The sequence below is a fragment of the Phyllobates terribilis genome, unplaced genomic scaffold, assembly GCF_046119375.1.
Source record: "Phyllobates terribilis strain yellow unplaced genomic scaffold, ASM4611937v1 Scaffold_1__5_contigs__length_1240528914, whole genome shotgun sequence".
Lineage (NCBI taxonomy): Eukaryota > Metazoa > Chordata > Amphibia > Anura > Dendrobatidae > Phyllobates > Phyllobates terribilis.
Genome location: NW_027362761.1, coordinates 139,896,911 through 139,924,577, shown reverse-complemented (window position 1 = coordinate 139,924,577; position 27,667 = coordinate 139,896,911). Strand labels below are relative to the sequence as shown.

Sequence of the window (27,667 nt, the reverse complement as noted above, 5' to 3'; positions counted from 1 at the left end):
TTTTTATTTTTGCAAGGGTAATAGGAAAAAACCGGACCCCAAAATTTGTTGTGCAATTTCTGAGCACGCTGATACCCCATATGTGGGGGAAACCACTATTTGGGCGCACGGCAGGGCTCGGTAGGTAAAGAGTGCCATTTGACTTTTTGAATGTAAAATTTGCTTGAATAATTAGCAGACGCCATGTCGTGTTTGGAGAGTCCCTGATGCGCCTAAACAGTGGAAACCCCCCACCAAGTGCACCATTTTGGAAACTAGACCCCTCAGGGAATTTATCTAGATGTGTGGTGAGCACCTTGAACTCCCAGGTGCTTCACAGAAGTTTATAATATTGAACCGTAAAAATAAAATGTTCACATTTTTCCCACAAAAATGTTTTTCCAGCCTCCAATTTTGCATTTTCATAAGGGTAACAGGAGAAATTGCACTGTAATATTTGTTGAGCAATTCCTCCTGAGTACGCAGATACCCCATATTTGGGGGAAAACCACTGTTTGGGCGCACGGCAGGGTTCGGAAGGAAAGGAGCGCCATTTGACTTTTTGAATGTAAAATTTGCTTGAATAATTATCGGACACCATGTCGCGTTTGGAGAGCCCCTGATGCACCTAAACAGTGGAAACCCCCCACAAGTGACCCCATTTTGGAAACTAGACCCTTCAAGGATTTTATCAAGGGGTATAGTGAACATTTTGAACCCAGAGGTACGACACAGAATTTGATAACATTAGGTCATCATACTGAGTAAGTTGTCATTAGTCTTGAGCGCAAGTGCTCGCTACTTGAGTTTGCAACGGGTACTCAAGTATGCACCAAGTATCGCGGGTGCTCGAGTGACATGCTAGACTCCCCGCCACCAAAAAAAAACAAAACAAAAAAAACACATGCGGGGATTGCCAGTGCATGGCAGGGAATCCCCGCATGTTTTTTTTTTTTGGCTGTATAACAGCCGTGAAATACATGGGGCGGAGACTCGAGCATGTCACTCGAGCACCCGTGATACTCGGTGCATACCCAAGCACCCGATGCAAACTCAAGTAGCGAGCATTTGCGCTCAACACTAGTAGCCATATCGTCGTTTTTTTTCCTTACTTTTGAAAAAATCCCAACCATAACACAACCCTAACATTAACCCAACCCGTAACTCTAATCCTAGAGTTTATTTTGTACAATGTTTCTCATGTGGTATAAGTGATTAGACGACTTTATTCTTCGGGTCAGTGCAATTACAGCGATACCAGATTTATATCTGGGTTTTTATGATCAGTCAGCAGGATTGTGTAAGCAAACCACATACACTGTCAGATGTACGCCGTTACACTGATTAAAATGATACCTTGGTTGATGAAATCCATCCTGAGGTTCTTGTGTAATCTTTACTTTCAATTTGGAGATAATGATATGCCTGTGCTCCGGGGCGGGCCCTTGAGGTGGGCTCTATCTGGTGCTCTGCCTACTTATTCAGCAACAAGCTCTTAGCACAGGTCACTGATCGTTCAGTGACCTGTCTCCAATTTTACATAATTCATCTAGTAAGGTGGGGTTAGGTAAAATAGGATGAAGGTCACTGAACGATCAGTGACCTGTCATAAGAGCATATAACTGAATAAGCAGAGCACCAGATAAAGCTCACCCCACAGGCCGCCCCGTAGCACAGGCATATCATTATCTCCAAACTGAAAGTAAAGATTACACAAGATCCACAGGACGGATTTCATCAACCAAGGTATCATTTTAATCAGTGTAACTGCGCCCATCTGTGTGTAGTCTTCTGAGCACAATCCTGCTGACAGGTGCGCTTTAAAGCACTGTTCAAAGAGTAACCCCAAAACTTCAGGAGTCTATGGTGTTATATTTAATGAGGCTCAGGAATAAAATGCAGAAACTGAGCAACCTGGATCATGAGAATGTGACTCAAGCCAATGAGAAGTTCTGGTATGACCATAATGCCAGACTGAGGGTCTATGAAGCAGGGCAGAAGGTTTCGGTGTTGGTGCCTATGGTGCAGAACAAGTTACAGACTGCATGGATAGATCCTTATATTATATGCAAGCGTCTGAATGATGTTAAACTATGTTTTGACCCTGGATAAAACTCTGAAACGTCAAGTTTTTATATGTTAATATGATGAAAATTCAATCACAACAGAGGTGCCTGTGTCCTGTCTGTCTGCACTATGCCTGAGGAGGGGGAAGGGACACAAATCAACAGAAGGGACACAAACACACCTTTTCTTCTTCCTGGCTGCTATCTTCAGCATCTGAATCAACTTTGCTTGCGACTTTCTTCTTGGTTTCAGTTTCCCTTTTGCTGGCCTCTTTTGGTTTTTCGTCTTCCTCTCCAGCACTTTCCTCATCTTTTCGTACAAGCTGCTGCTTCTGAAGTTTATTATCCAAGACCTTCTTTTTATGCTGATCTTCTTCGCTTGGACTATTCATAAAGATACATAGAACGAGATGCTCTTATGCCAGATACAGAGTAGGAGGAAAAATACATGGGATATGAACAAAAAAAATGAAAAACAAAAATGAGAAAGCTACAAAAAATAAAGTTGCTTTTACGCTATGTTCACACACGTTGTGTTTTTTCTGCAGCTAAATCTGCTGACTTTTCCCTGGCAGGAAAACAGCTGCATCAAAAATGCAGGTTTCCCTGCGTTGTTGCAGCGCTTTTTTCAGTGTCCTTCTGTCTCTATTGAGGCATGTACATAAAGTTCTGTGAAAAAAAGGAATCCTATTCTACTTTGCCATCAAAAACCCAGCATTTTTTTCACCACCCATTACTTCCTATGGGTGAAAAACCACTGCAAAAATGCTGAAAGAGGTGACCTGCTCTATTTTCCAAAAATGCAAGCAAGGCAGAAAATAAGCAGCAAACAAAAAGCAACATGTGTGAACAGAGAATTCTGGTTTCTCATAGACTTTGCTGGTACTGCTAGACCCAGCTGAAAATTTGCATAAAAATCTGCTGCAAAATACGCATTAAACACAACGTATGTGAACATAGCATTAGTGTGTTTTCTTACAGACTTTCATGCATCACCTGGCCACTGTGTTTTGGTGAACAAAAATGCTAGGATATAAATATATTTTTTTCAAGAAATCCTAACTGTGTGTGTAAAAGAACTCCAAGAGGTGCCACCAAGTCAACTATGGGGAATACAAAATCCCTCGATAACCCTGCTAAAATGAGCAGGTTTACTAAAGCTGGAGAGGAATCCATCACTAATGATGTGACAGCGCTCCAGGTCATTGTCAATATGACCAAGAATTTGCACATGATGAGGAGACTTTTCAGTTTTTTCACCATTAATGACACAACCCACTGTTCCCTTACAGTGCAGGGGAAAAAATAATTATCTGCATACATACTCTAACAGATGTACAAGAAGCAGTATGCCCACTAGTAGCAGATCCTGCTGATTGCCCTTGCTGGTTGTTAAATCTGCTTGTCAGATTATATGAGAACATGAGAGGAGACAAGCATCCTGCAGCCTGGGAACATGGCATCCAAGAATGGCCAGTGGGGCTACAGCTCCTTAATAGAGAGCCAGAGCTGTGAAGTAGGCATGCCAAAGTTCCCACTTCTTTAATTTCCCAGACTTCTTCATAAACAGCCAATAAGCATAAACACAAATTTACTGTAGTATAATGAGGCTTTTTCAGGCAGAGATGACGGCAGGTATGCCCAGTATTGACCTTCCTTGTCTGGTCTTTCAAGGAACTTCTCTTCTGAGCATCTGCCGCACAGATTTGGACATTTTTAACTAGGGGCCTTTAAGCAGCATGAAGACACCTTGTATAGGAGACAGAAGTGAGAACTGATTTTCAATCACCACTAATACACCCTGGTTAATAGTATTTCTTTAAGCTGGAGTCAGTATGTTTCTAATAGATGCACAAAAAAACAAGCTCATCTCTTGTTGCAGGGTGAAAAATCTAATTGTATTTGTGTAAGTAAATGTGAATACATTTAGAATATTTTCTTCACAAAAATGAGCAGAAGGTTTTCTACAGGAAGGTGCCTTCCATATAGGATGCTCAATTGTGTATACATATTTACCAGGATGGAACTTTAATGAGTAACCGTCATTTTAACATTTTTTTCACAAATCAATAGTACACATGAAAGAAAGAAACTTTGTAATATAACTCATCAGATAAATCCTCTCTTTCTCAAATGTTTCCATCCACAGGCAAATTGCCTCTTTAGAGAAAAAGAGGACTTGAACTCTATAGCGCCACCTATTGGAAGCAGCAATCCTACAAGTCACAATCAACCCTTTAACGAGTCGTGCGATATGACTTAGGATAAAAGCCAAATCAGAATCTCAATTTGCAGACACAGCTTCCAATAGGTGGCGCTATAGAGTTCAAGTCCTCTTTTTCTCTAAACAGGCAATTTGCATATTACATTTCCAAGAGGAGCATTGCATGTAAGAGCCGGTATGTCACTCCGCACAAGGAGAAACGTTAACCCTTAGACCTCCATCCACAGGGAAAATCTGTCTTCAGCAAATAGAGACTTTCCCATTACTGAAATAGGAGATCACCGTTTGTGCACATAAAGCTCTATAGAGAATTGTAACTCGTTTCAGGAGACTTACAGCAGATTGTCTGGGTTTGCCTCTAGGTGGAGAGAAAGATCAGTCCAGGAGAAAGAAGGTTTCACAGTTTCTTATTTTTATGTGTACTGTTGATTCATGAAATAAAAATGAAGTGAGAGTTTCTCTTTAAAGGGAATTTGTCAGTAGGATCAACCATCCAAAGTGTCTATATGGTCATGTGAAGCTGAATAAAGTGATACCTTGATGTCTGCAATCCAATGTCTTATAAGAAAAATATGGATACGTAAATAAACTGTTCAGGGCTATGGGCCAAACACAGATCTGCATGAGAATCTGCCTCCACCAGCTTATTTTAAATAAAAGGAGCCATTACCAGTGTGATGGCTGCTCTCTGCTCTCCTGATCTCACTGCAGAGCTGTGTGTGATTATACCTGACACATCTGCAGGCTCCTCTCAGCTTCCATCTCACAGGCAGACAGGGTTATAATATTGTTGCAATACAGCAGAGCTGAAGTAAATATGTGTGTGAGATGACAAAGTTCAGTTCTACTGCTCTGTGTTAATTACATGTCTCACACTGGTATCTCTTCATTCTATTTAAAATAATCTCTGGATGCAGATCAGTGTCCGGCCCATAGATCTTAACAGCTCATTTACATATAGGAAAAACACTGATTTCTCTGGGATAAGACACTTAATAAAATGATACCTTGATGCCTTCGATTCAGCTTCCAATGACGTATTTTAATTATTTATCAAACCATACTCAAGAAACAGTTAAAATCAATATGGGCTTAAAGTGCAGTCTCTCAGCTTTGAGGGTAATCATATACTAATTGGAGTAAGGGTTTAGAAATTACAACCCTTAAATATAAAGCTGCCTCTTTTTAAAAGGGACCAAAGGTAATCAAACAATATCTCAAAGGCATTGGGCTATCCCCGTGTCAATCCATCATCAATTAAGCAGGTAAAAGGTCTTGAAGATGATTCCAGGTGTGGCATTTGCATTTGGAAGCGGTTGCTGTGAACCCACAACATGTGGTTAGAGGAGCTCTCAGTGTAAGAGAAACAGACCATCATTAGGCTAAAGAAAAATAATAAATATAGCCTGAAGAAAAATAATAAATACATCTGAGAGATAGCAGAAATGTTAGGAGTGGCCAAATCAACAGTTTGGTACATTCTGCAAAAAAAGAGCGCACTGGTGAGCTTGGGCTTTCAAAAAGGCCTAGACGTACACAGAAGACTACAATGGTGGAACGTCACAGAATCCATTCCATTGTGAATGATCACCCCTTCACAACATGTACCCAAGTGAAGAACACTCTCCAGGAAATACGCATTTCATTATCCAGCTCTACCATAAAGAGAAGATGTCATGAAAGCAAACCAGCCTTAAAAGTAGTAAAGGCCAAATTAGACTTTGCCAAAAAATATCTAAAAAAGCCAGCCCAGTTCTAGAAAAGCATCATTTGGACAGATGAAACTAAGATCAACCTGTACCAGAATTATGGGAACACGAAAGTACTGAGAAATCTTGGAGCAGCTCATGATCCATTCCAGAGCACACCACATCCTCTGTAAAATATGGAGCAGGCAGTGTGATGGCATGGGCATGCATGGCTTCCAATGGCTGTAAGTCACTGGTGTTTATTGATGATGTGACTGAAGATCGAAGCAGCTGGATGCATTCTGAAGTGTACAGGGCTATACTTCAACCAAATGCAGCAAGGTTGATAACTGTGAAACGCTGTCCAGAGATGGACAATGAACCAAAAGATACTGCAAAAGCAAACCAAAAGGTTTTTAAGGCAAAGAAGTTGACTATTCTGAAATGGCCAAGTCAATCACCAGATCTTACCCCCATAGAGCATGCATTTCACATGCTTAAGACAAAACTTTTTGCAAAAAGTAACACAAACAAGCATCTGAAGCTTGCTGCAGTAAATGTCTGGTAGAGCATCACAAGGTAGAAAACCCAGTGTTTGGTGATGTCCATGGCTTCCAGACTCCAGGCAGTCATTGCCTGCAAAGGATTCTCCACAAAGTATTAAAAAGGAATATTTTATTTATGGTAAAGCTAATTTGCCCAATTACTTTTGAGCCCCTGAAATGATGAGGCTTTGTAGAAAAATAGTTGCAATACCTAAACATTTCACAGGATATTTTTGTTGAATTTTTTTTAATTAAACCTGCAAGTCTACACTTCATTTGCATCTCAGTTGTTTCATTTTAAATAAAAAATAGTGGCATGCAGAGCCCAAATCACAAAGATTTAGTCTTGGTTCAAATATTTCTGGACCTAACTGTACATGCATATCGACGGCTTAGGAGGGTTGATCTTACTGACAGATTCTGTTTAAGTTTATAAATGGGGTCCAATTGTGTTGTATGGTTGACTCTAGGTATGAAGGTGCTTTACATTCAGGAATGTGGTACATGCCATTATTGTCTCAAAAAGGCGCTTTTATGTGACGACTGGTTGAGTCACACGCTCAATGCAATACCAGCCATGGAAATTGCATCTGTGTCTCCTATGGTCTTGGTATCTTCAGAAATGAGATTTCATTTTCTGTATGGTCAAACAGTAGAGACGTTTCAATAATGAAAATATCCATGAACCCTGGACTTCTTAGCATACAGTAATAATCCCAACAATTGTGTCACTATAAGGGGCAATGTTTACAGAGTAAAGCCTTCTTATGGCTAGCGTTCACATTTGCATCTATTTTATTCTTCCTGTGAATTATTAGAACTGCCCAGTCTCATCAAATATGGAAGGATTTATTGCACTAATATTGAGCAATTTCAAACAAAATGAAAAAGATCTATTGTTTAACCCCTTCCCAAGCGGCAGTATTTCTGCTTTCATTTTTTCCTCCCCTTCTTTTCTGCCATTATAGCAATATGAGGGCTTACTCTTTTGTAGGACTAGTTGTACTTTTGAATGACTACATCCAGTTTAACGTGCTGTACTGGAAAACAGGGGAAAAAAAAAAAAGATTCAGAGTGCAGTGAAATTGTAAAAAAATAAATAAATAAACCGTCTTGCAACACAATATTCCAGGTCACTATGATTACAGCTATACCAAACTTGCATTTAAAAAAAAAACAAAAAAAAAAAACTAAGAAAAACACCTCTTTAAATTCGTGATCAATGGCAACACTATAAAAAAATTTTTTTGGACCTATAAGATTTTCATATGTCAGTAAATGAAGCTGTGTGAGGGCTTACTTTTTCCGGTGCAAAATAATGTTTTTATTATTACTATTTAGGGAAAGATATGACATTTTGATAACTTATCACTGCATTTATTACAAAGTTTTATTTCCTCATAACAAGATTAGATTAGGACACCAAATAGATCGAGATTTAGGAATAAAATAAAGGGGTAGACGAAAATTAAAATTCAAGTCCCTTGGGGGTGAGAGATCGGATAACAGTATTCTGGATACAATATCACATATTTCACAGCCAAGAACAAGTGCAATATATATTGACATACCTTGGGCTGCAGCTAGAGTAAAAAGCCTAGAGATTAGGCTCTGGTATGGTAAAATCGATTCCTCCTGTAGTTTGACATTTTTGAGTATCATGAAAAGGTTTACTTCCCAATTTTGTGTCAGGAGGGAAGGAAGAACAGTCATAGCTTCACATTGTCATTAGTGTTGAGCGAGTATATTCCATTAACCCTTTCGGCGAGTATGCTCCGGCCGAGCTCCGAGTAGTTACAGCTGCTCGATGATATGGTTGAATCGCTCCCGTGTGCATGATTTGCAACTGTTTGACAGCTTTATTACATGGGAGGAATGTGTAAGAAATAGACATTCCTCACATGTAATAAAGCTGTCAAACAGTCGCAAATCATGCACATGGGAGCGATTCAACCATATCACCGAGCAGCTGTAAATACTCGGAGCTCGGCCCGAGCATGCTCGTCGAAAGGGTTAACAGAACATACTCGCTCAACACTAATTGTCATGTCTTTGCCTATATAGCCTCCAATGACAATAAGGGGGGGGGGGGATCATACAGGAACTTCTGTACAAGTCATTGACTCCTTCACAAATCAGATGGTAAATATGTTCTCTAATCTGAAGAGGAAAAGTTGCATATCTAACCAACCTTTTTTGTTTATGTCCTGATGAGGCACAAAGACATTTTTGTTCTTTTCAGTTCTAGTTATTAATTTAACCCCTTCACTTGGACGCATTTATAAGTCCTGGTTGGGAAGGGGTTCCCGCCCTAGAACGTATGGAAACGTCCTGGCGATCATGCAGGACTGTGACTAAAGGCACAGTGATCACATTAACCCTTTCACAACCTTGGGATTTTTCGTTTTTGCATTTTCAAAAATTTGGTTAAAAAAAAATAAATAAAAAAATAGCGGCATTTTCTAAGACCCATAGCGTCTCCATTTTTCGTGATCTGGGGCTGGGTGAGGGCTTATTATTTGCGCGCCGGGCTGATGTTTTTATTGATCCGATGTTTTGATCGCCCGTTATTGCATTTTATTGCAATTTTGTGGCGACCAAAAAACATAATTCTGGCGTTTAGAATTTTTTCCTCATTACGCCGTTTACCGATCGGATTAATTCTTTTTTTATATTGATACATCGGGCGATTATGAATGCGGAAAATAGGTCTATTTAGGGTTTTCTTTTTATTTTATTTTCAATGGGGCGAAAGGGGGGTGATTTAAACTTTTATATTTTTAAAAACTTTTTTTTTTCACTTTTTGCATGCTTCTATAGTCTCCATAGGAGACTAGAAGCAGCAACTGTCCGATCGCCTCTGCTACATACTGGGGATCAGCAGATCACAGCACCGATCACAGACTGGAGCTAGGCTATGACAGTGTCACCAGCACTGTACTCTTGCACAGCTTGTAGAGTTTATAAAGGGAAGGCTACCTGGATTGAACACCCTGAATGCCCCCCTGTCCTGGCAGTGAATGGGAAAATTTGTGGGATTTGGTACACCCACTGCTGGATCAAGGTTAGCACCTCTATGTAGATAACTTTTATACTAGCATCCCACTCTTCAAGTCCCTCTCTGCTAGAGCCACTGAAGCATGCGGTACTGTGCGCAGAAACCAGAGAGGACTCCCTAGGTCACTAATTAGGCAGCTGCTCAGAAAGGGTGAGAGCAGAGCCCAATGTAACATCATCATGGTGGTAGTCAAGCAGAATGACATGAGGGATGTACTTTTCTTGACCACCATACATGGTAATGGCAGCACCCCCACCGCTGTACAAGGTACATCTAACGCAGATTCACAAACCTCACTGTGTACTGGGGTACAATAAGAACATCCGGGGGGGGGGGTGGTTGGGGGACGGGGGCAGATGATCTCTCTGATCAAGTCCTGTAGCCCTAAAATGCCATGCAGAAAGCTAAGTTGTGGTACAAACAGCAGGCCTTGCACATCGACCAACACATTTCTTCAGTTCCAGGAGGTAGTGAGTAAGGCCCTAATATTTGGAAGTCAGGAAGGAGTGGGCCCCACTACTTCTGGAACTGAAGGTGCCCGTATGGTACCAGGGCAACATTTCCCAGGTGAAGTCTCCATTGGAGACTATAAACAGCACTTGCCTGATCAGCTCTGGTGCATACAGACGATGATCAGATCGCCTGTATATAGCAGATGTACTCACTTGCTATGAGCGCCGACCACTGGGCGGTGCTCATAGTAATCTAGACATGACAACCACAGGGGTCTGCTGCAGACCCCGGATTGTCATGCCAACCCACTGATGACCCGCGATCATGTGACGGGGTCACCGATGGGCGGGGTAACTGTCATGCTTCCAGTTTGCGCGAGTTAAATGCCGCTGTCAAGAGATTGACAGCGGCATTTAACTAGTTAACAACTGCGGGTGGATCGCGATTCCATCTGCGGCTGTTGCTGGCATGTCAGCTGTATAAATCAGCTGACAAGTGCCCGGTTCAGTGCGGGCTCAGCGCCGGAGCCTGCGCTGAACCGGGGGTTCCGACGTGGTGCGCACTATTATGTGCCATGTCGGAAAGGGGTTAATTCCTGTGAATCACCTGAAGGGTTAATAAACTTCTTGAATGTGGTTTTGAGGGGTGCAGTTTTTAGAATGGTGTCACTTTTTTTAAAAAAATTTGTTGGAAAAATGAGAAATTGCTGATCAATTTTAACCCTTCCAACTTCCTAACAAAAAAAAATTATGTTTCAAGAATTATGCAGATGTAACGTAGACATATGGGAAATGCTATGTATAAACTATTTTGTGTGACATAGCTCTCTGGTTTAAGGGCATAAAAATTAAAAAGTTTAAAAATTGCCAAGTTTCCGATATTTTGCACAAAGAAACGCAAGTGATATCGAACAAATTTTACCACTATCATGAAGTACAATATGTCACGAAAAAACAATCTCAGAATCAAAGGGATCCGTTGAAGAGTTGTTACTACATAAAGTGGCACTAGCCAAAATGGAAAAAAATTAACCTGGTCAGGAAGGTGCAAACAGGCTGGGGATGAAGGGGTTAAGCATGTATGTAGCCACAAAGATAAATGAAGTCTAAAATATTAAAGCTTAAGGGATTTGCGAGGTTCAAACTTTTAGTCACAAATAGCAAGGCTTCTGTATTTTTTTTCCAAATTATTGTGCTTTAATGCAAAATTGCATCAAAGCATCCCGAATGTACAGTGCTACAGGCGTCATTTCAGAAAAGATAAGAGGGTAGAACCAAGCATACCAATCCAAGCTAGTAAAATTACTACAAGAAAATTCTTACACTTCAGGCTCCGATGCAGGAGAGAGTGGTGGTGATCTTATCATCTTAGGTCTCCCCCTAGGTTTCTTCTGAGGAATTTCTATAGGTACTAAAATATAAAAAAAAAAATCAAGAGCAAAAAAATCATTATCCACTGAACACACCACATACACATTTCTTTCAACTGGGACACTTTAAAAGGAATTTTCCAACTAATACAAGTGACTGCTGAGATGCATGTTATACGCAGAATGAGGGAGCCCCAGCCCTAATTTACACTGTGGTATTTTCACAGTATTTATCAGCTTTTGGCCAACTGCTAAGCAAGGAGCAGAAGCACAGTACTGAATGTTGTCTTGCATATGCTCCCATTTATTTGGCTGTGATTTGTAAGGGATGCGAATAGCAATATACATTCTATTTAACAGGTGGCATTTACATGGGTGTTATTCAGTCCTTGTGTTTCAGAATGGTTTTACAGAAAATGTGGTCTAATTATCTATAGTTACCATAGCAACTTAGCATTAATTTTAAAATATACAGTTTAAAAGAAAATCTTGGCCCATACTCTTTTATCCACGTTGATGACTAAAATTAATTTTGTAAATGTATTTTTTGCAATATATTAATGCACAAAACAACAAAGAACAGATATTCTTTTCCCAGTACCAAAAAGCCAACTACAGAAAAGGCCATACCAAACTTAGGTGGTCTACCACGCTTTTGGCCAGGCTTGGGTGGTGTCGGTGGAGTTGTAGGTGCATTTTGTTCTGCCTCCGCCATAATATCCACCTGAAACAGAATAGTTAGTTTCGCAGTTAAATAAATGTAAGACATTAAATATTACATTATAATCATAGTGAAATGTTAAACAGTATTCCGTTCATTCAACTAATGCATTCTGTATGTTTTAGAACAATTTTTTATTAGATATAATACAGATGTTGGACATTCTGAGTTAGTGCTCAGCCACCAAGGGAATCTATCACAGGATTTTTACTATGTAATATGAGACCAGCATAATGTAGAGACAGGAACCAAGATTCCATTGATGAGTCAGTTGCTGGGCTTTGTGTTTTCCTACTGCCCGCTAGTACAACCACGTCCACACCACAGATTGCCAGCTTTCTGCCTATGCACAGTGTATACAAAGCTGCCATTCAGAGCTGTGGACGGGGTTTATACAGTGTTCAGCATTCAGAGAACTGCTAAATCAGCTGGAAATGAAAACATTTTTAGCAAAACTGCAGCAAGTGGCACAGTAGGTGATACATCTCTGGAATCAGGGACTATACCCCTACATTGTGCTTTTCTCAGATTGGGTGGCAAAAATCTGCAGACATATTCCCTTTAATACCACATGTATTTTGAACAGTAAGAAGTTTTTAAATAGATAAATTGTTAATTTCTGTAGGTACCTCCATGGAGGGCTTGTTTTTTTTTTTGTTTTTTTTGTAAAAAAGCTATATTTTGAAATCCCACTTATTCCAACCAAATGAATGTAAAAAAAAACTAAAAAAAATATTCTGAACATATTAAATCTGTTTACACTGGTGGGGCCTAATTTTTGATCAGTACCTGATGCCTAGGACTGCAATAGCATAGTTCAGTCCTCTATAGTACCATTGTAAAAAGAGAGGGGCATCAGAAATAGCAGCTAGTTTAAATACACTATCTGTGGTCATTAGGGGGTCAGATACAGTATATAATACAAAAAACAATTTCATGCACTTTTCTGCCATAACCGATATCCATTCTTTTAGGCACTTCCTGTAGGCTGGACTTCTACGACAACCATAGTACAGCAAAAACGACACCCAAAAGTGTTGGCTAATAGCAGTACTATCTTTAAGACAACACCAAATTTTTACCAGTAAAAGACGTAGTTACTTACCGGTAACGGGATTTCTCAGAGCCCATGACGGCACCACGGAGTGAGGGGATCCGCCCTTCAAGGACAGGAAACCTACAGATAAAAAGGGTGGTACCTCTCTCCCGCATCAGTTGTTTACAGAGCATGAGAGGACCACCAGGTTAGTAACACAAAATTTTACAATTTAAGACCTCGCTAGACACACCACGTGGCTACAATAATTAACTAATAAGCGTGCACACCCACACGTGAAGGGAGGGAATATACGGGTGCCGTCATGGGCTCTGAGAAATCCCGTTACCGGTAAGTAACTACGTCTTTCTCCTTCCCCCATGACGGCACCATGGAGAGAATTGCAGAGAAGTGACTCATTAGGGGGGGACCACAGCTTCCAGAACCCTTCTCCCGAAAGTAAGGTCTGAAGAAGAGGTTAAGTCTAGCCGGTAGTGATTAAAGAAGGTAGAGGGGGAAGACCAGGTTGCCGCTCTACATATCTGCTCTATTGTAGCACCGGCCTTCTCCGCCCAGGAGGCTGCCACCGCTCTTGTTGAGTGGGCCTTCAGTTTCTCCGGGGCAGCTTCTCCACGTGAGGATTAAGATAATGTGATGGCCTCCCTTATCCATCTGGCCAGCGTGCCCTTAGAAGCTTTCTTCCCCTTACGAGGACCCTGAAAGCAGACAAAGAGAGAACTATCCTGCCTACACTCTTGTGTTGCCTCTAGATACTGGATTAGGCACCTTCTGACGTCTAGTGTATGCAGGACCCTCTCTTTCATGTTCCTAGGGTTAGGGCAGAAAGAAGGGAGGGTGATTTCCTGGGACCTGTGAAATCTTGACACCACTTTTGGTAGATAGGCAGGGTCAGTTCTCAGAGTAACCCTATCCTCCAAGATTTGTGTGAAGGGGGGGCCTGCCGATAGGGCCTGAATATCACTAACCCTACGTGCGGATGTGAGAGCTACCAAGAGTGCTGTTTTTAGAGACAGAGATTTTAGGGATGCTTCTGACAGGGGTTCAAAAGGTGCCTCAGTTAGGGCTGAAAGGACCAAGTTCAAATCCCAGGGTGTAGTATTTCGGGATGGGATAGGGCGGGATCTAGCGGATGCCTTAATAAATCTAGATACCCATCTATCCCTGGCTAGGTCGAAATTATAGAGTGCTCCCAGGGCCGCAACTTGAACTTTTAAGGTACTTGTGGCCAGGCCCTGCTCCAAACCCCTCTGTAAAAATTCCAGGATAGCTGTCAACGGAACCTCCCCACCCAACCTGGAACCGGAGACTGACAGGAATTTCTTCCAGGTTTTCCCGTATAGTTTGGTGGTGACTGGTTTTCTATTTTGAAGTAGTGTGGTGATCAAATTTGGGGAGAAACCTTTGTCCTTCAGAAGAGCCCTCTCAAATTCCAGGCTGTCAAGTGTGAGCTTGACACCTGAGGATGGAGGACCGGACCCTGAGAAAGAAGGTCCGGGAGAACCCATGGATCGGAGATTGACAACCTCCTCAGCCATGAAAACCATGCTCTCTTTGGCCAAAAGGGAGCTATTAGGATTACCCTCGCTTCCTCTTCTCTGATTTTCCTCAGAACAGCTGGAATCAGAGCGGTCGGAGGAAAAGCGTAAGCTAGAGGGTAATTCCAAGGGATCATAAAGGCATCCACCGCTACCGGATTCCCTTTGGGATCTAGGGAGCAAAAAGAGCGTGTTTTTTTGTTCTGATTGCTGGCAAACAGATCTATGGAGGGACGGCCCCACCTTTGTACAATCTGCCGAAAAACCGCCTGACTTAATTCCCACTCGCCCTGCTTCAATTGAGTCCGACTCAGAAAGTCTGCGGTGCGGTTTTCTACCCCTTTTATGTGTAGAGCGGATAGAGATTGCAAGTTCTCCTCGGCTAGGTGAAAGATGACCTCTGTCGTCTGCATTAGGGAATGGGACCGTGTACCCCCCTGGTGGTTCAGGTATGCCACTACTCGGTTGTCTGAGAAGACCCTCATGTGATGTCCTTGTAGTGTGTGCATGAACTCCCGAAGTGCCTGCTCTACTGCTAGGAGCTCCTTCATGTTTGAGGACATTAGTTTCACACATTCTGTCCAGACCCCCTGAGCTACCAGGTTGTTGAGGTGGGCCCCCCAGCCCCCGGGGCTTGCATCTGTAGCCAGGACTTGCGGTGTCGGGATTGTCCAAGGAATCCCCCGGCCCAGATTGTGTATGTTCCCCCACCACTCTAAGGAAAGTGTTGTTTTTACAGATAGCGTTAACCGCCCTTCTAAACGCCCTTTTAGTGCTTTTTCTGCCTCTAGGATTTCCCACTGAAGGGTTCTGGCATGTATTTGAGCCCATTGAACGGCCGGAAAGCACGCTGTCAGGGAACCTAGCAGGGACATAGACGGGTGGGATTTTGCCCGTGATATCAGGTTTAAGATTTTTTGAATTTTCCCTGAGGGGAGACGACACTCCTGAATTTTTGAATCCAGTATGACGCCTAGGTACTCCTGTATCTGGCATGGTTCTGTCTTGGACTTTTCCAGATTCAAAAGCCACCCTAAGCGAGTCGAGGAATCCATGACCTTTCCCAGATGGGATTTGCAGTCCAGGAAGGAGCTGCCTATTATCAGGAAGTCGTCTAGGTATGGGACGACCAGGGTATTCTGCTCCCTTAGATGAGCCATCACCTCTGCAACCACTTTGGTGAAAACCCTTGGGGCTATGGCGATGCCGAATGGGAGGGCTGTATATTGGTAGTGCTTGACCACTCCACCCATAGGAACAGCTACCCTGAGGAACTTCTGGTAGTCCTTGTGTATCGGGACATGATAATAAGCGTCTTTTAAGTCCAGGACGGCCATGAAACAGCCAGGAAACCAGGAAACAGCATTTTTATTGAAGATTTTATTGTTTCCATTTTGAAGGGTTCCACCTTCAACAGTTTGTTCAGCTTTTTCAGATTCACAATCGTCCTGTATGTCCCATCAGTTTTTTTTCTCAGGAATAGTGGAGAATAGAAGCCCATGCCTTCCTCCCCCCTCCTGGAGGACTGCTTTCCCTACTAGTCCCCGGATTTCCTGCTCCAAGGCTAGTTGCTCCTCGTTTGAGGATCTTTCGGGGGTTATAATGAAGTTTCTCTGAGGGACTTTGTAGAACTGAAGTTTCAGGCCCGATTGAATTAGGGTCAGAATCCATGAGCTGTTGGATATTAGCTCCCAGGCCGGGAGAAAACTTGATAGCCTTCCCCCCACCCGGGGCAAATCTTCATTGGGGGCCTTTCTGTTATCACTGGAGGGCTTGTTAAATAGGAATCCCTTGGTCTTCCTTCTCCTGTCTTCCCACCTATCCTGCTCTTTAGGGGGTTTCCTACGCATAAATCGTCTACTCCGAAAAGGTTTCTTGTAAGCAGTATTAGACGGGACAGGAAACAGTTTCTTATTATCTCCTGCTTTATCCAGGATGTCATCAAGGGCAGGCCCAAATAGAAACTCGCCCTCGCAGGGGATGGAGCACAATCTGGATTTAGTTTGTAGGTCCCCGGGCCAACATTTGAGCCAGAGGGCTCGTCTAGCCGCGTTGGCAAGCCCCGCCGCTCTAGCACTTAACCTGACGGAGTCCGCTGAGGCGTCTGCCAGGAAGGCTGCTGCCCCTTTCATTATCGGGATGGCTTCAAGGATTGAGTCTCTGGATGTCTTCTGCCTCAGTTGTGATTCTAGCTGGTCCAACCAGACCATTAGAGATCTGGCAGTACACGCTTTAGCTATAGCGACATCCAGTTTTGGTGCTTTCTCCCAAAAGGAGCATACGGGGTCCTCAAATGGGTACTTTCGTTTAGGGGAAAGGAAGCCCTTCCTCTCCGGTCTTTTCCACTCTTTCATAATCAGCGAATGAACATGTTCATTGAGTGGAAAAGATCTCTTTTTCTGTTCTAGGCCGCTAAACATCAAGTCTTGTATGGATTTTTTGGGCCGGGGATCTGTTAGACCCGACTGCCTTGATGAGGCTATCTGTTTCCTCAACGGGGAAACAGCTCCGACCTCCTCTAACTGTAGACGAGGAAGAGGTGGAAGTGTTCGAATCCCCGTCATCCTCAGAACTACTAGACGTGGACTCGGGGGATATGTTTTTAGTTTTCTTTACTCTTTTGCCCTGAAAAGATTTAATAGTGTTTTCCACTTGTGACTTAATTAGGTCTCTAAGATCAGAGGCAAATCTCGGGGTTCCCTCGCATATGGTCTGCTCAATGCAGGAGCTGCAGAGTCTCTTTTCCCAAGTAGTGGGCAAGTCCTCAGTGCATAATGCACAAGTCCTATTTTTTGTTTTCCCTTTACTCTTTTTTCCCTACGGGAGACAAAAGAGAGAGAGCAAGGGCCCCTAGTTACAAAGTGGACTTTCACGAAGTTCACTTACCAACCAGACGGAAGAGCAGGTACCGGTTCAGGAGGTGGAGCCATCTTTGTAGCCGGAGTCCTCCTGGAAGATGCCGAAGTGGAGTTCTTGCTGCGCTGCGACGATCTGCCAGAGAGCCCGCTTCCACTCCGGTCCTGGCCCTCCGGTCCCTTTTTCCGTTGGGTTGGCGGTGGCGACTGAGGATGTAGCTGCTGCTCCTCAGGTAGGTCCTGGTCACTCATTGTTACAGTAAAAAAAAAATTCTTTTTTTTTTTTTTTAAACTTCACAGCATGCCAGAGCCCAGAAGAGCAAATACTGGCGTTCTCAGCTGTGTTTTAAGGCACTGGGAGTCCCTCCCATAGTGCCTGTAGTGACCTGGACCCTCCCCCGCGCCTGCACAGACTGGTTATCCAGTCATGCATTGCGGCGCCGCGTCATCCGGGGCCGCCCCTGCACTTGCGTGCGGGGGGAGGACGCCCGCGCCTGCGCAGACTGGTTTACCCAGTCATGCTTTTCGGCGCCGCGTCATCCGGGGGCGCCCGCGCATGCGCGGTGAACCCAGAAGCTTAAATACATGCCGTCGGGCCGCGCGCGTTCACACCTCCGCAACCAGGGGGGGTCTAGCACACTCCTGCGCTCCTCTTCGTCTAGACCCCCCTCCGCACACCCTAAAGGCCCACTGACCTCAGCGGTGGCGCTTCAGGACACCGCACCAGCCGAGGCCGGCGGGACCACCGCTGCCTGAATCGGACTGGCCGGGCCTGGCATCCCACGACGTCCATCTTCTGGCACCCCGCAGGTATGCCTCCTCTGGACTGTAGGGTCCCGTCAAGGACAGGAAACCAACTGATGCGGGAGAGAGGTACCGCCCTTTTTATCTGTAGGTTTCCTGTCCTTGAAGGGCGGATCCCCTCTCTCCGTGGTGCCGTCATGGGGGAAGGAGAAATGACATGGTTGTAAGCCACTACAGGTGGCTGTTATGTCAGTTGCATGCGACTTTGGCATCATGGAAGCCAGCCACAGAATAAGTCCCTCTGCTGAGACCTCCAAAGTTCACTAGAATTAGGGTCTATATTTTTGCTTACCTTTTTCTTTCTGCCTCTTTTGCTTTTAACTACAGCAGGTGGAGCAGGAATATCCTGAGAGTAAAAACCAATATTTAGCACAAAGTACGTACTCGCAGGAGAAAATTTAAACGAGAGTGCTTTTATTCCCTATTCCATGATAGCAGATCTTCATAAAGATGCACGCTATATACTTTCAATTTCATGTAAGTCTATGATGACCCCAAAGGAAATAGGGAGTCTCAGAGGAATAAAAAGAGGAATAAAAATAGCCCCTTCAAATATAATCCATGCGGAAACCATACTTTTTTATGCACCTAGTGTCGAGCCTCCTAGTGGCAGGCAGTATTACCTGCATCTTGTTCTAACCCCCCTCCTCCACCAATGGGAATGAGAAAATTTGTCTTTAAGTGTCTGTTGGCGGGGCACATAGTTTAAAGGTGTAGTCCACTTTCAGGAAAATGGCCCCAAACCTTGTAATATAATAAAAACTTAGCAGGTACTTGCCCTCCGTGGGTCCATCACAGGCTCCACACCACAGCTTTGGTGTCCATATTTTGGCTAGAACTGTGACACAACGTCAATAACACAAGTCACCGGCTTATTCAATCACTGAGCTGCATGAACCACTGAGTTCAGTGATTGACTAGAGTGGTGATGCACGCTTTTGACATGAAACTACAGCCAAGACCGGAGCTGCAGCAGTGAACCTACACTGAACCCAGGGAGTGAGAGTACCTGCTCAGTTTGTTGTTTTACAAAGTTTGGGGCCCACTTTCCTGTCCTGGATATGAAGTGATCATTGGGGTCTCAGAGGGTCTTAATAAATAATGCGCAATACTAAGCACAGCTGCTTCTCAATGTACAGCATTATGAAGTCAGGAGCAGTGTAAACATGGCTGGCTGCACCTACTGCCATGGAAGTGTAGAAAGTCAGACCTTGAAAGATTTAATATTGCGGTCCTGCCTGAGAAATAGGGTATCGATTTTAAAAAGTGGATAATCCCTGTATATGGTGGTTCTTTTTTTATTATACCGCACTACAGGTCTTAAGCATTTTTTTTTTTTGCAGTAACACAAAAACAGGTTACATTAGTTACATTCTAACTTACATCATTGCCATCAAGGGGACCACTATCATCCTTTGAAGTATTTAAATCTTTTTCTGGAGACCCAAGTCCACTAGAAGATGTATCAGAAAGTTTGCTTGAAATCTGTTATTATAAAATACAAATTGAAAACAATTCAAACAAAGTTCTTATAACTGAAAACTGTTCACTAGAAAAATAAAAATTACAATCAAAAGAGTCTGTAAGATGGTTTACGTCTATTATCTACTGCTCTACACATGGGACTTTAGAAACGTGAACAAACGTACCTATGTGGCGGATCAACCATTTTCAAAATATGCAAATCTTGCAAGTGGGTGGAAAAAGTAGCAATTCTGATACTGTTTTCAGGGGGTACTCCATGCAGCATAAATGACATGCTAACTTTATATGCTGCAGGTCAAAGGAACTTCAGGGAAATTAAAACATATTCACACGGAAATAACTTCATAAAACTATAAAGCTGACATTCATTGCGCAATTTTTAATCATCATAGAATCAGCTAATCAGTGCGATGCAGGTTTTGCTCCCTTAGTGCACCCCTCTCTTTTAGGGGACATTACGGCAGAGATCAGGGAGTGTGGCCAGCTACTGGATTCTAGTAACAGCCAGCCCCTTGATAACATCTCCTGCCATTCAGTCAGAGATCAGGGGGCAGAAGCAGCCCCTGCAAAGCTAAAGGTCCTGTGTCATTCCGCCTGCTGCAATAGGGGGACAGAATCTGCTATATCATAGATTAGGAGGTTTTCCTAAGGGTGGCGAGACACGTGTGAACCTGAAGGTGTGAATTAGCACAGATGCCTAGCGGAAGGGATGGGGGTTCGGGCACACAAAGCAAAAGCCAGAATATATAGGACCTGTAGCTCGGCAAGATCTTGCCATGCCCCCTGATCTTAGACTACATGGAAGTTATCGGGGCCGGCGGTTACTAGAAGCCAGGATCAGGCCACGCTCCCTGATCTGTGATGGAACGTCCTCAAAAAGGGAAGAGGGAGGACTAAGAAGTAAAATAAGCCTCACACTAATTAGCAGATCCTATCATGATTGGAAACAGCACAATGGATGTCAGCTTTATGGTTTATGAAGATAATTCCATGTGAATACTTTTCCATCTCACCAGAGCTTCCCCTTTATGTTATTTATATATATTTTATATTATGTATATTTACGTTTAGAGATAAATTTGCTATTTCTGAAGTTTTTTTTGGTGAGTACTATAGGACCTGTTAACTTTTATTTTTCTTTCATTAATGGGGTGGGGTGGGGGGAGCAGATATAAATAAAAAGTGTATCATGCCTTTTGGCATTCAGTAATGATCTCTTCAATCACAGAGTGACAGAAAAAGTGGTATAAGTGGATATTACATGTTTTAAAGGGGGTTTCCCCATCTTTTTCAGGGGCACAGTACTCCTACTTTGCTATTGTACGCCTTTAACAAGATGAGATAACCCCTTTAAGTAATGTATCATGAAGAAAAGAGGTGTAATATCCAAGATCTAACAGGGACTTAGAAAATACAATGCAACACTTTTTTTAGGCCATTCCTTTACTACAGTTTCAAGATCCTGATCTACATAAGCAAACTGTTACGCAAAAAGTTACTTCCACCAATTCTCCTTTAAACACACATGGTCGGATTGGCCAACAGTGCACATTTATTTCTGGGTGGTAGAGGGTGTGGGTCGCAAAAAGGATTGCTGACCCTTTTTGTTTAGTGGCTCGCTCACACGGCTTATAACACGGCAGAGTGCTATCCGGTGTTTTATTGGATAGAACTTGGCTCAATGTTATTCTATGGGGCAGTGCAGATGCCGAAAAGGCATGAGAAAACAATCACAACATGCTGTGAGTGAATTCGATGATCAGATCGCATTCACGTCTATGGGTGCGAGTGAAACATCGGACTGCACTTGGATGATCATCTAAGTGAAGTCCGACATACGCGCAAAGACAATGGAGAAGATGGAGAAATTAGTTTCTCTGTCTTCTCTGCGGTGGTGCTGTGATTCTCATGCAAGATAATCAGATCACACTGACATGACACTCGGTTCAAACTCTGACAGAGTTTGATCCGAGCGACATTAGTATACCGTATTTTTCGGACCATAAGAAGCACTTTTTTCCTCCAAAATTTTGGAGGAAAATGGGGGGTGCATCTTATAGTCCGAATGTTGGGGGGGGTGTATATTTATGTGTGGTGTGGGGGGAGCGGTATCGGTGGAGGAGCGCGGGACAGGAGGCAGCTAGTGTTGAGCGAGTATGTTCTATTAACCCTTTCGCTGAGTATGCTCGGGCGAGCTCCGAGTATTTACAGCTGCTCGGTGATAAGGTTGAATCACTCCCATGTGCATGATTTGCAACTGTTTGACAGCTTTATTACATGGGAGGAATGTCTATTTCTTACACATTCCTCCCATGTAATAAAGCAGTCAAACAGTTGCAAATCATGTACACGGGAGTGATTTAACCTTTCACCGAGCAGCTGTAAATACTCGGAGCTCGGCCCGAGCATACTCGGACAGAACATACTCGCTCAACCCTAGAGGCAGCAGCCACCTACTGCAGCCTACACTGTCTTCGCTGCTAAAGAAAATGAATATTCACTGCTCCCCACGCCCATGGGGCATGGGGAGCACTGAATATTCATGCTCCTTAATAGCGGTATACAGTGTAGCTGCGCTGCGGCTGCTGCCGGCTATCTCCTGTGCCCGCTGTTAAAGAGCATGAATATTCAACCTCTCTCCATGCCCATGGGCGTGGGGTGAATATTCATGCCCTTTAATAAGCGGGCACAGGAGATAGCCGGCAGCAACAGCAGCCGCAGCGCGGCTCCGCTGTGTGTCGGCTATGAAGGAGAGTGAAGTCACTGCTCCCCCCGCACACAGACCCGACGTGGGGAGCAGTGAATTCCGGCAGCTGATCTCTCCTTGTGAGCCACGCATGGCAGTGACGTCATGCGCGGCTCACATGGAGAGATCAGTGCAGGCAGACCGGACGCAGTGCTGGAGGAGAGAAGAAAGGTGAGTAGGAGTGTTTATTTTTTTTTAATGTGCAGCCTGATGGGGATTAGGGGGACCATGCATACCAGGACAGGGACTAGGGGTGCCATGCATACCAGGACAGGGATTAGGGGTGCCATGCATACCAGGACAGGGATTAGGGGTGTCAAGCATACCAGGACAGGGATGAGGGGTGCCATGCATACCAGGATAGGGATGAGGGGTGCCATGCATACCAGGATAGGGATGAGGGGTGCCATGCATACCAGGATAGGGATGAGGGGTGCCATGCATACCAGGATAGGGATGAGGGGTGCCATGCATACCAGGATAGGGGTGAGGGGTGCCATGCATACCAGGATAGGGGTGAGGGGTGCCATGCATACCAGGACAGGGATTAGGGGTGCCATGCATACCAGGACAGGGATTATGGGTGCCATTCATACCAGGATAGGGATTATGGGTGCCATTCATACCAGGACAGGGATGAGGGGTGCCATGCATACCAGGACAGGGATTAGGGGTGCCATGCATACCAGGACAGGGATTAGGGGTGCCATGCATACCAGGACAGGGATGAGGGGTGCCATGCATACCAGGACAGGGATGAGGGGTGCCATGCATACCAGGACAGGGATGAGGGGTGCCATGCATATCAGGATAGGTATGAGGGGTGCCATGCATACCAGGATAAGGATGAGGGGTGCCATGTATAACAGGATGGAGGGATGCCAGGCATACCAGGATGGGGATGGGGACCACATATAAAAGGAAGGGGGGCGGCATATATATCAGGATGGGGGATATTGTCAGAACTGGGGGACATTACCCCTATACCAGTGTCAGCAGAAGACCCCCTACCTCTTAAAAGTGCATCATAACCACAATTTTTGCTTACATTTTTATTTTTTTTATTTTCCTCCTCTAAAACCTAGGTGCGTCTTATGGTCCTGTGCGTCTAAGGCTGTGTGCCCACGATGCGTTTTTTAAGCGTTTCCGCAGTGGCAAAAACGCTTAAAAAACGCATGGTAGAAGGATTGCCATGTCCCCCAATGATAATCCGCATGTGCTGTGCACATGCTGCGGAAATTTCCGCTGCGGATTATCATTGCGGAAAAAAACGCAGCACTACCAATTATTTTGCGGAAGTGCTGCGTTTTTGCCGCCATTGACTTGCATTAGAACCCGCCAATTCCGCAAGACTGCATCTGCACTTGCGTAATTGGCGCGTTCTAATGTGCGGATGGTACCTGGGTGTAGAGGAGAGGAGAGTCTCATCCACACCCAGGTACCATTAAAAAAGCTGTAAAAAAAAGAATAAAATAAATGTATACTTACCTTCTGGCGGCCCGCGTTGCGCTCCTCCTAGATTCCCGGCACTTCGCGATGGAATGAAGAACCTGCGCTGACGTCAGAGTCATGTGACGGGTCACGCGACGCTGACATCGGCAGGTCCTTCAGTGTACCGCTGCCGGCAGCCGGGACCGAGCGAAGCAAGACAGCGCGGGCCATCGGAGGGTAAGTATATATTTATTTTTTGACATTCTCTCGGGTCACACTATATAAATCAATGCTGTTTGCATGGATTTATATAGTGTGATCAAGTTGTCAAGTACTTTCCAAGTGATGCTAAAATCGCTTGGAAAGCGCTTGTCAACCCGCATGCGGAAATGCATGTGAGGAACGCTTCACTTCCACATGTCCCTGGCAGGAAAAAGCATGTACAATCCGCATGCGTTTTTTTCTGCCAGGGAGATGCAGAAACGCTCAGGAAAAAATCCTGAGCATTTCTGCATCGTGGGCACATAGCCTTATAGTCCGAAAAATACGGTAATCGGCCCGATTATCTCATATGAGAGAATCTATGGCCTTGATAATAACTTCAAAGCTTTTACATAAACAAAAATAGCTGAGTATAGGTGTAGGATTAGATCTGAATATCAGACACATTAAACCAAAGTAAAGTGATCACTAGTAACCCAATTCTAAATAAAAAGCATTAGAAGTGAACTACTCATATCTTAAACCTGTCCAAGGCTACTAAAAGCCTGTGGTTCGGTTTGAGAAGTCAAACAAGCTTAACCCTCTTAATGACCAGGCTTGAAAGGGACTTTAACCATCACACCAGCAGGTTTTTTTCACCGCTGGGGTGGTGCTTTAAGTCCCCTGCCCCCGGTCATATACACACCCTCAGGCGTCTTCACCGTTTTTCGGCGCCGCTCTGCCCCCGCGGCACCATCTTGTGAGTGCAGCTTCTGAGCGGCTGGAACTCAAAAGCTACATCACAAGGTCTCAATGCAAGTCTATAAGCCAGAAAGAGGCTCTTATAGACTTACATTCATTAGTGCTCCATGAGACACTGGAGCAGCCGGCAAGTCACAAACTGCAGGAGACGGACCCGAGTGGCGGTGAAAACAGATGAAAATGTAGCAGGGGACCTGGATTTTAAATAAAAACAAAAAACACTGGAGTGGTGCTTTAAAGGGAACCTGCCACGTCCTAGCTACTATCTACACTGCCCCCATAGCGTTGTTAGTGATGTACATCACTAACAAGCTTTTTTCATTAAAATTGTTGGCATTATAATGATTTTATAACCTTTGATATACTTTATCATACCTGCTCGTTTTCAGTCATAGGGGTGTGATTCTCACATTCAGTCATGGGCAGGCGCAGCATTCAGTCACTGCTGGCGCTGCCCATGTATTTGAATATTGCGCCCGGCAAGCGCTGATATTATTGTGGGGCATATGCGCATTTGTACATGTCCGGCCGCTGGCCCCGCGTCTGTGCAGTGAGGCTGTGTGATTCCCAGCTTCACTGCGCACGCACTATGTTCCCCGCACGTGCGCAGTGAAGCTGGTAATCACACAGCCTCACTGCACAGACGCGGGGCCAGCGGCCGGACATGTACAAATGCGCATACGCCCCACAATAATATCAGCGCTTGCCGGGCGCAATATTCAAATACATGGGCAGCGCCAGCAGTGACTGAATGCTGCGCCTGCCCATGACTGAATGTGAGAATCACACCCCTATGACTGAAAACGAGCAGGTATGATAAAGTATATCAAAGGTTATAAAATCATTATAATGCCAACAATTTTAATGAAAAAAGCTTGTTAGTGATGTACATCACTAACAACGCTATGGGGGCAGTGCAGATAGTAGCTAGGACGTGACAGGTTCCCTTTAAACAGGACAATTTATTTTCTTTTCGTTTTTACCTCTCCACTTTTCAGAAGCCATAACTTTTATTTTTTAAGTGATGTGGCTGTATGAGATTTTATTTTAAGTCTGACAAATAGTATTTGATAACACTGCTCTGGGGGTACATATAAAGTATAAATTATATAATTGTTCTTTTGTGACGCAAAAAATGACTAAGGCGATTTTTGGGCCAGTTTCTTTGTTTCTATTTTTTACTGTTCATGTATATAACCTATTAAATTAATTCTCCAGGTTTACAGGTAATTAAATACCCAACATGTGTGTTTTTGCTTTTTTTTTAACAAATAATAAAACATGATAAGTTGTAATCACACTCACCTGAAAAATCATTTTTTATTGCAGAAAATCCCAAACACAATGGCGGAATAAATTTTTTTTTAAAAAATATAATAGGACCACCGAAAAAAACACCCACTCCAGATGTGTGACACTGCAGTTATCCAAAAAATGCAATAAAAAGTGATAAATATGATATGTACCCCAGAATAGTTTGAAAACTGCAGTAGAGCAGGCAAATACAAGCCCTCACACAGCTCCATGTAGGGAAAAATAAAAAGTTACAGGTCTCAGAAAATAGTGCCTATTTTTTTTCACTAAAAAAAAATAAATCATAAGTTGGGAATTACCGTAATCATACTGACCTGACAAATCATGTCATAAGTACAAAATTTAATAATTGACCAGTGTTTAAAGGGGATAAGCCCAAGACCTAGCGACGTAAATTTACAGAACTCGGTCCTTTTAAGATTAAATTCATACAAGAGAAACACTGCGTTTTTATCCAATCAGATGTGAATGACTGACTTTCTGTTCACACACTTTGTTCAATCAATCCCTTTTACATGTGCAGATTCTGTGGTGTTACGAGCAGAGAGAGGAGTTGGGCTGATGATTTGATCAAATATGCTCATTGATGCAAATGTACAAACAATATTACAACTTCTTGTCCAGTTTAGAATCTAATCTTCAGTTGGCTCTTGTTACATACCTTTGGTGCAGAAATCTTCCTCTTTTTCTGTTGCACTTTATCCTCAATCTCCTCAAGGCCCTCCTGCATTTGTTCTTCTGCATTTTCCTCAACAGTACTGATTAATGGCAAGTAGTTCTAAGCCAGCAAAAAATAAAAAGTTAAAATAATTCCCAGAAATATATGTACCCCCATCCAAGATCTCTAGTCATCTTGAAAGTTCAAGCTTTTGAACATATACACTTTCCATTCATTGGCATTTGTTTAGAGGATTACAAACTGCTGTAAAACAAGGTTGTAAGTTAATTTTAGCGTGACCGCAGGACTAACCCTGCCAAGGTATTTGGAGCGATTTATTGGTCTTTTAATAATGTTTTAAATGACCTCTGTATTAATCCGAATCGTTTCTTCATGGTGTATAAAAATGATGTTTAATTCTTCTTGCTCTTTCTGCATGTACATCGGAATAGTTCGAGACTGCTGTCAATCATTGCAACAGTACGCCGGTATTTCACCCAGTGACTGATATTCCAGTGAGTGCAGGGAGAAGGTGGTCTTCTCTTCTCCCTGCACCAGCTGTAAGCATGATATAATGCACTATTGCAGAGGATGACAGTAGCCAGAACTAGTACAATACACCCTCAAAGGATTAAACTTTTTTTAAAAATACAAAACACCACAGTCGAGCTCAGGAATAATACAGGGATCATTAGGACATTGATAAAGTGCTGCTA

The 27,667-nt window shown here is 43.5% G+C and overlaps 1 protein-coding gene across 3 annotated transcripts in view; it reads right to left on the bottom strand.

Annotated features, from left to right (window-relative positions):
* The window catches only part of PSIP1 (PC4 and SRSF1 interacting protein 1), a 121,185-nt gene that overhangs the window by 57,536 nt on the left and 35,982 nt on the right, over positions 1-27,667 (bottom strand). The window contains exons 5-10 of one of the 3 annotated variants that reach the window (XM_073667795.1): positions 26,955-27,071; positions 19,738-19,839; positions 18,647-18,700; positions 12,013-12,106; positions 11,336-11,423; positions 2,228-2,429 (exon numbers count right to left, since the gene is read on the bottom strand). In XM_073667795.1, coding sequence (XP_073523896.1) covers positions 2,228-2,429; positions 11,336-11,423; positions 12,013-12,106; positions 18,647-18,700; positions 19,738-19,839; positions 26,955-27,071 — 657 coding nt within the window. The remainder of the gene's footprint in view (positions 1-2,227; positions 2,430-11,335; positions 11,424-12,012; positions 12,107-18,646; positions 18,701-19,737; positions 19,840-26,954; positions 27,072-27,667) is intronic. The other 2 variants (XM_073667804.1, XM_073667814.1) reach the window with 2 other exon arrangements.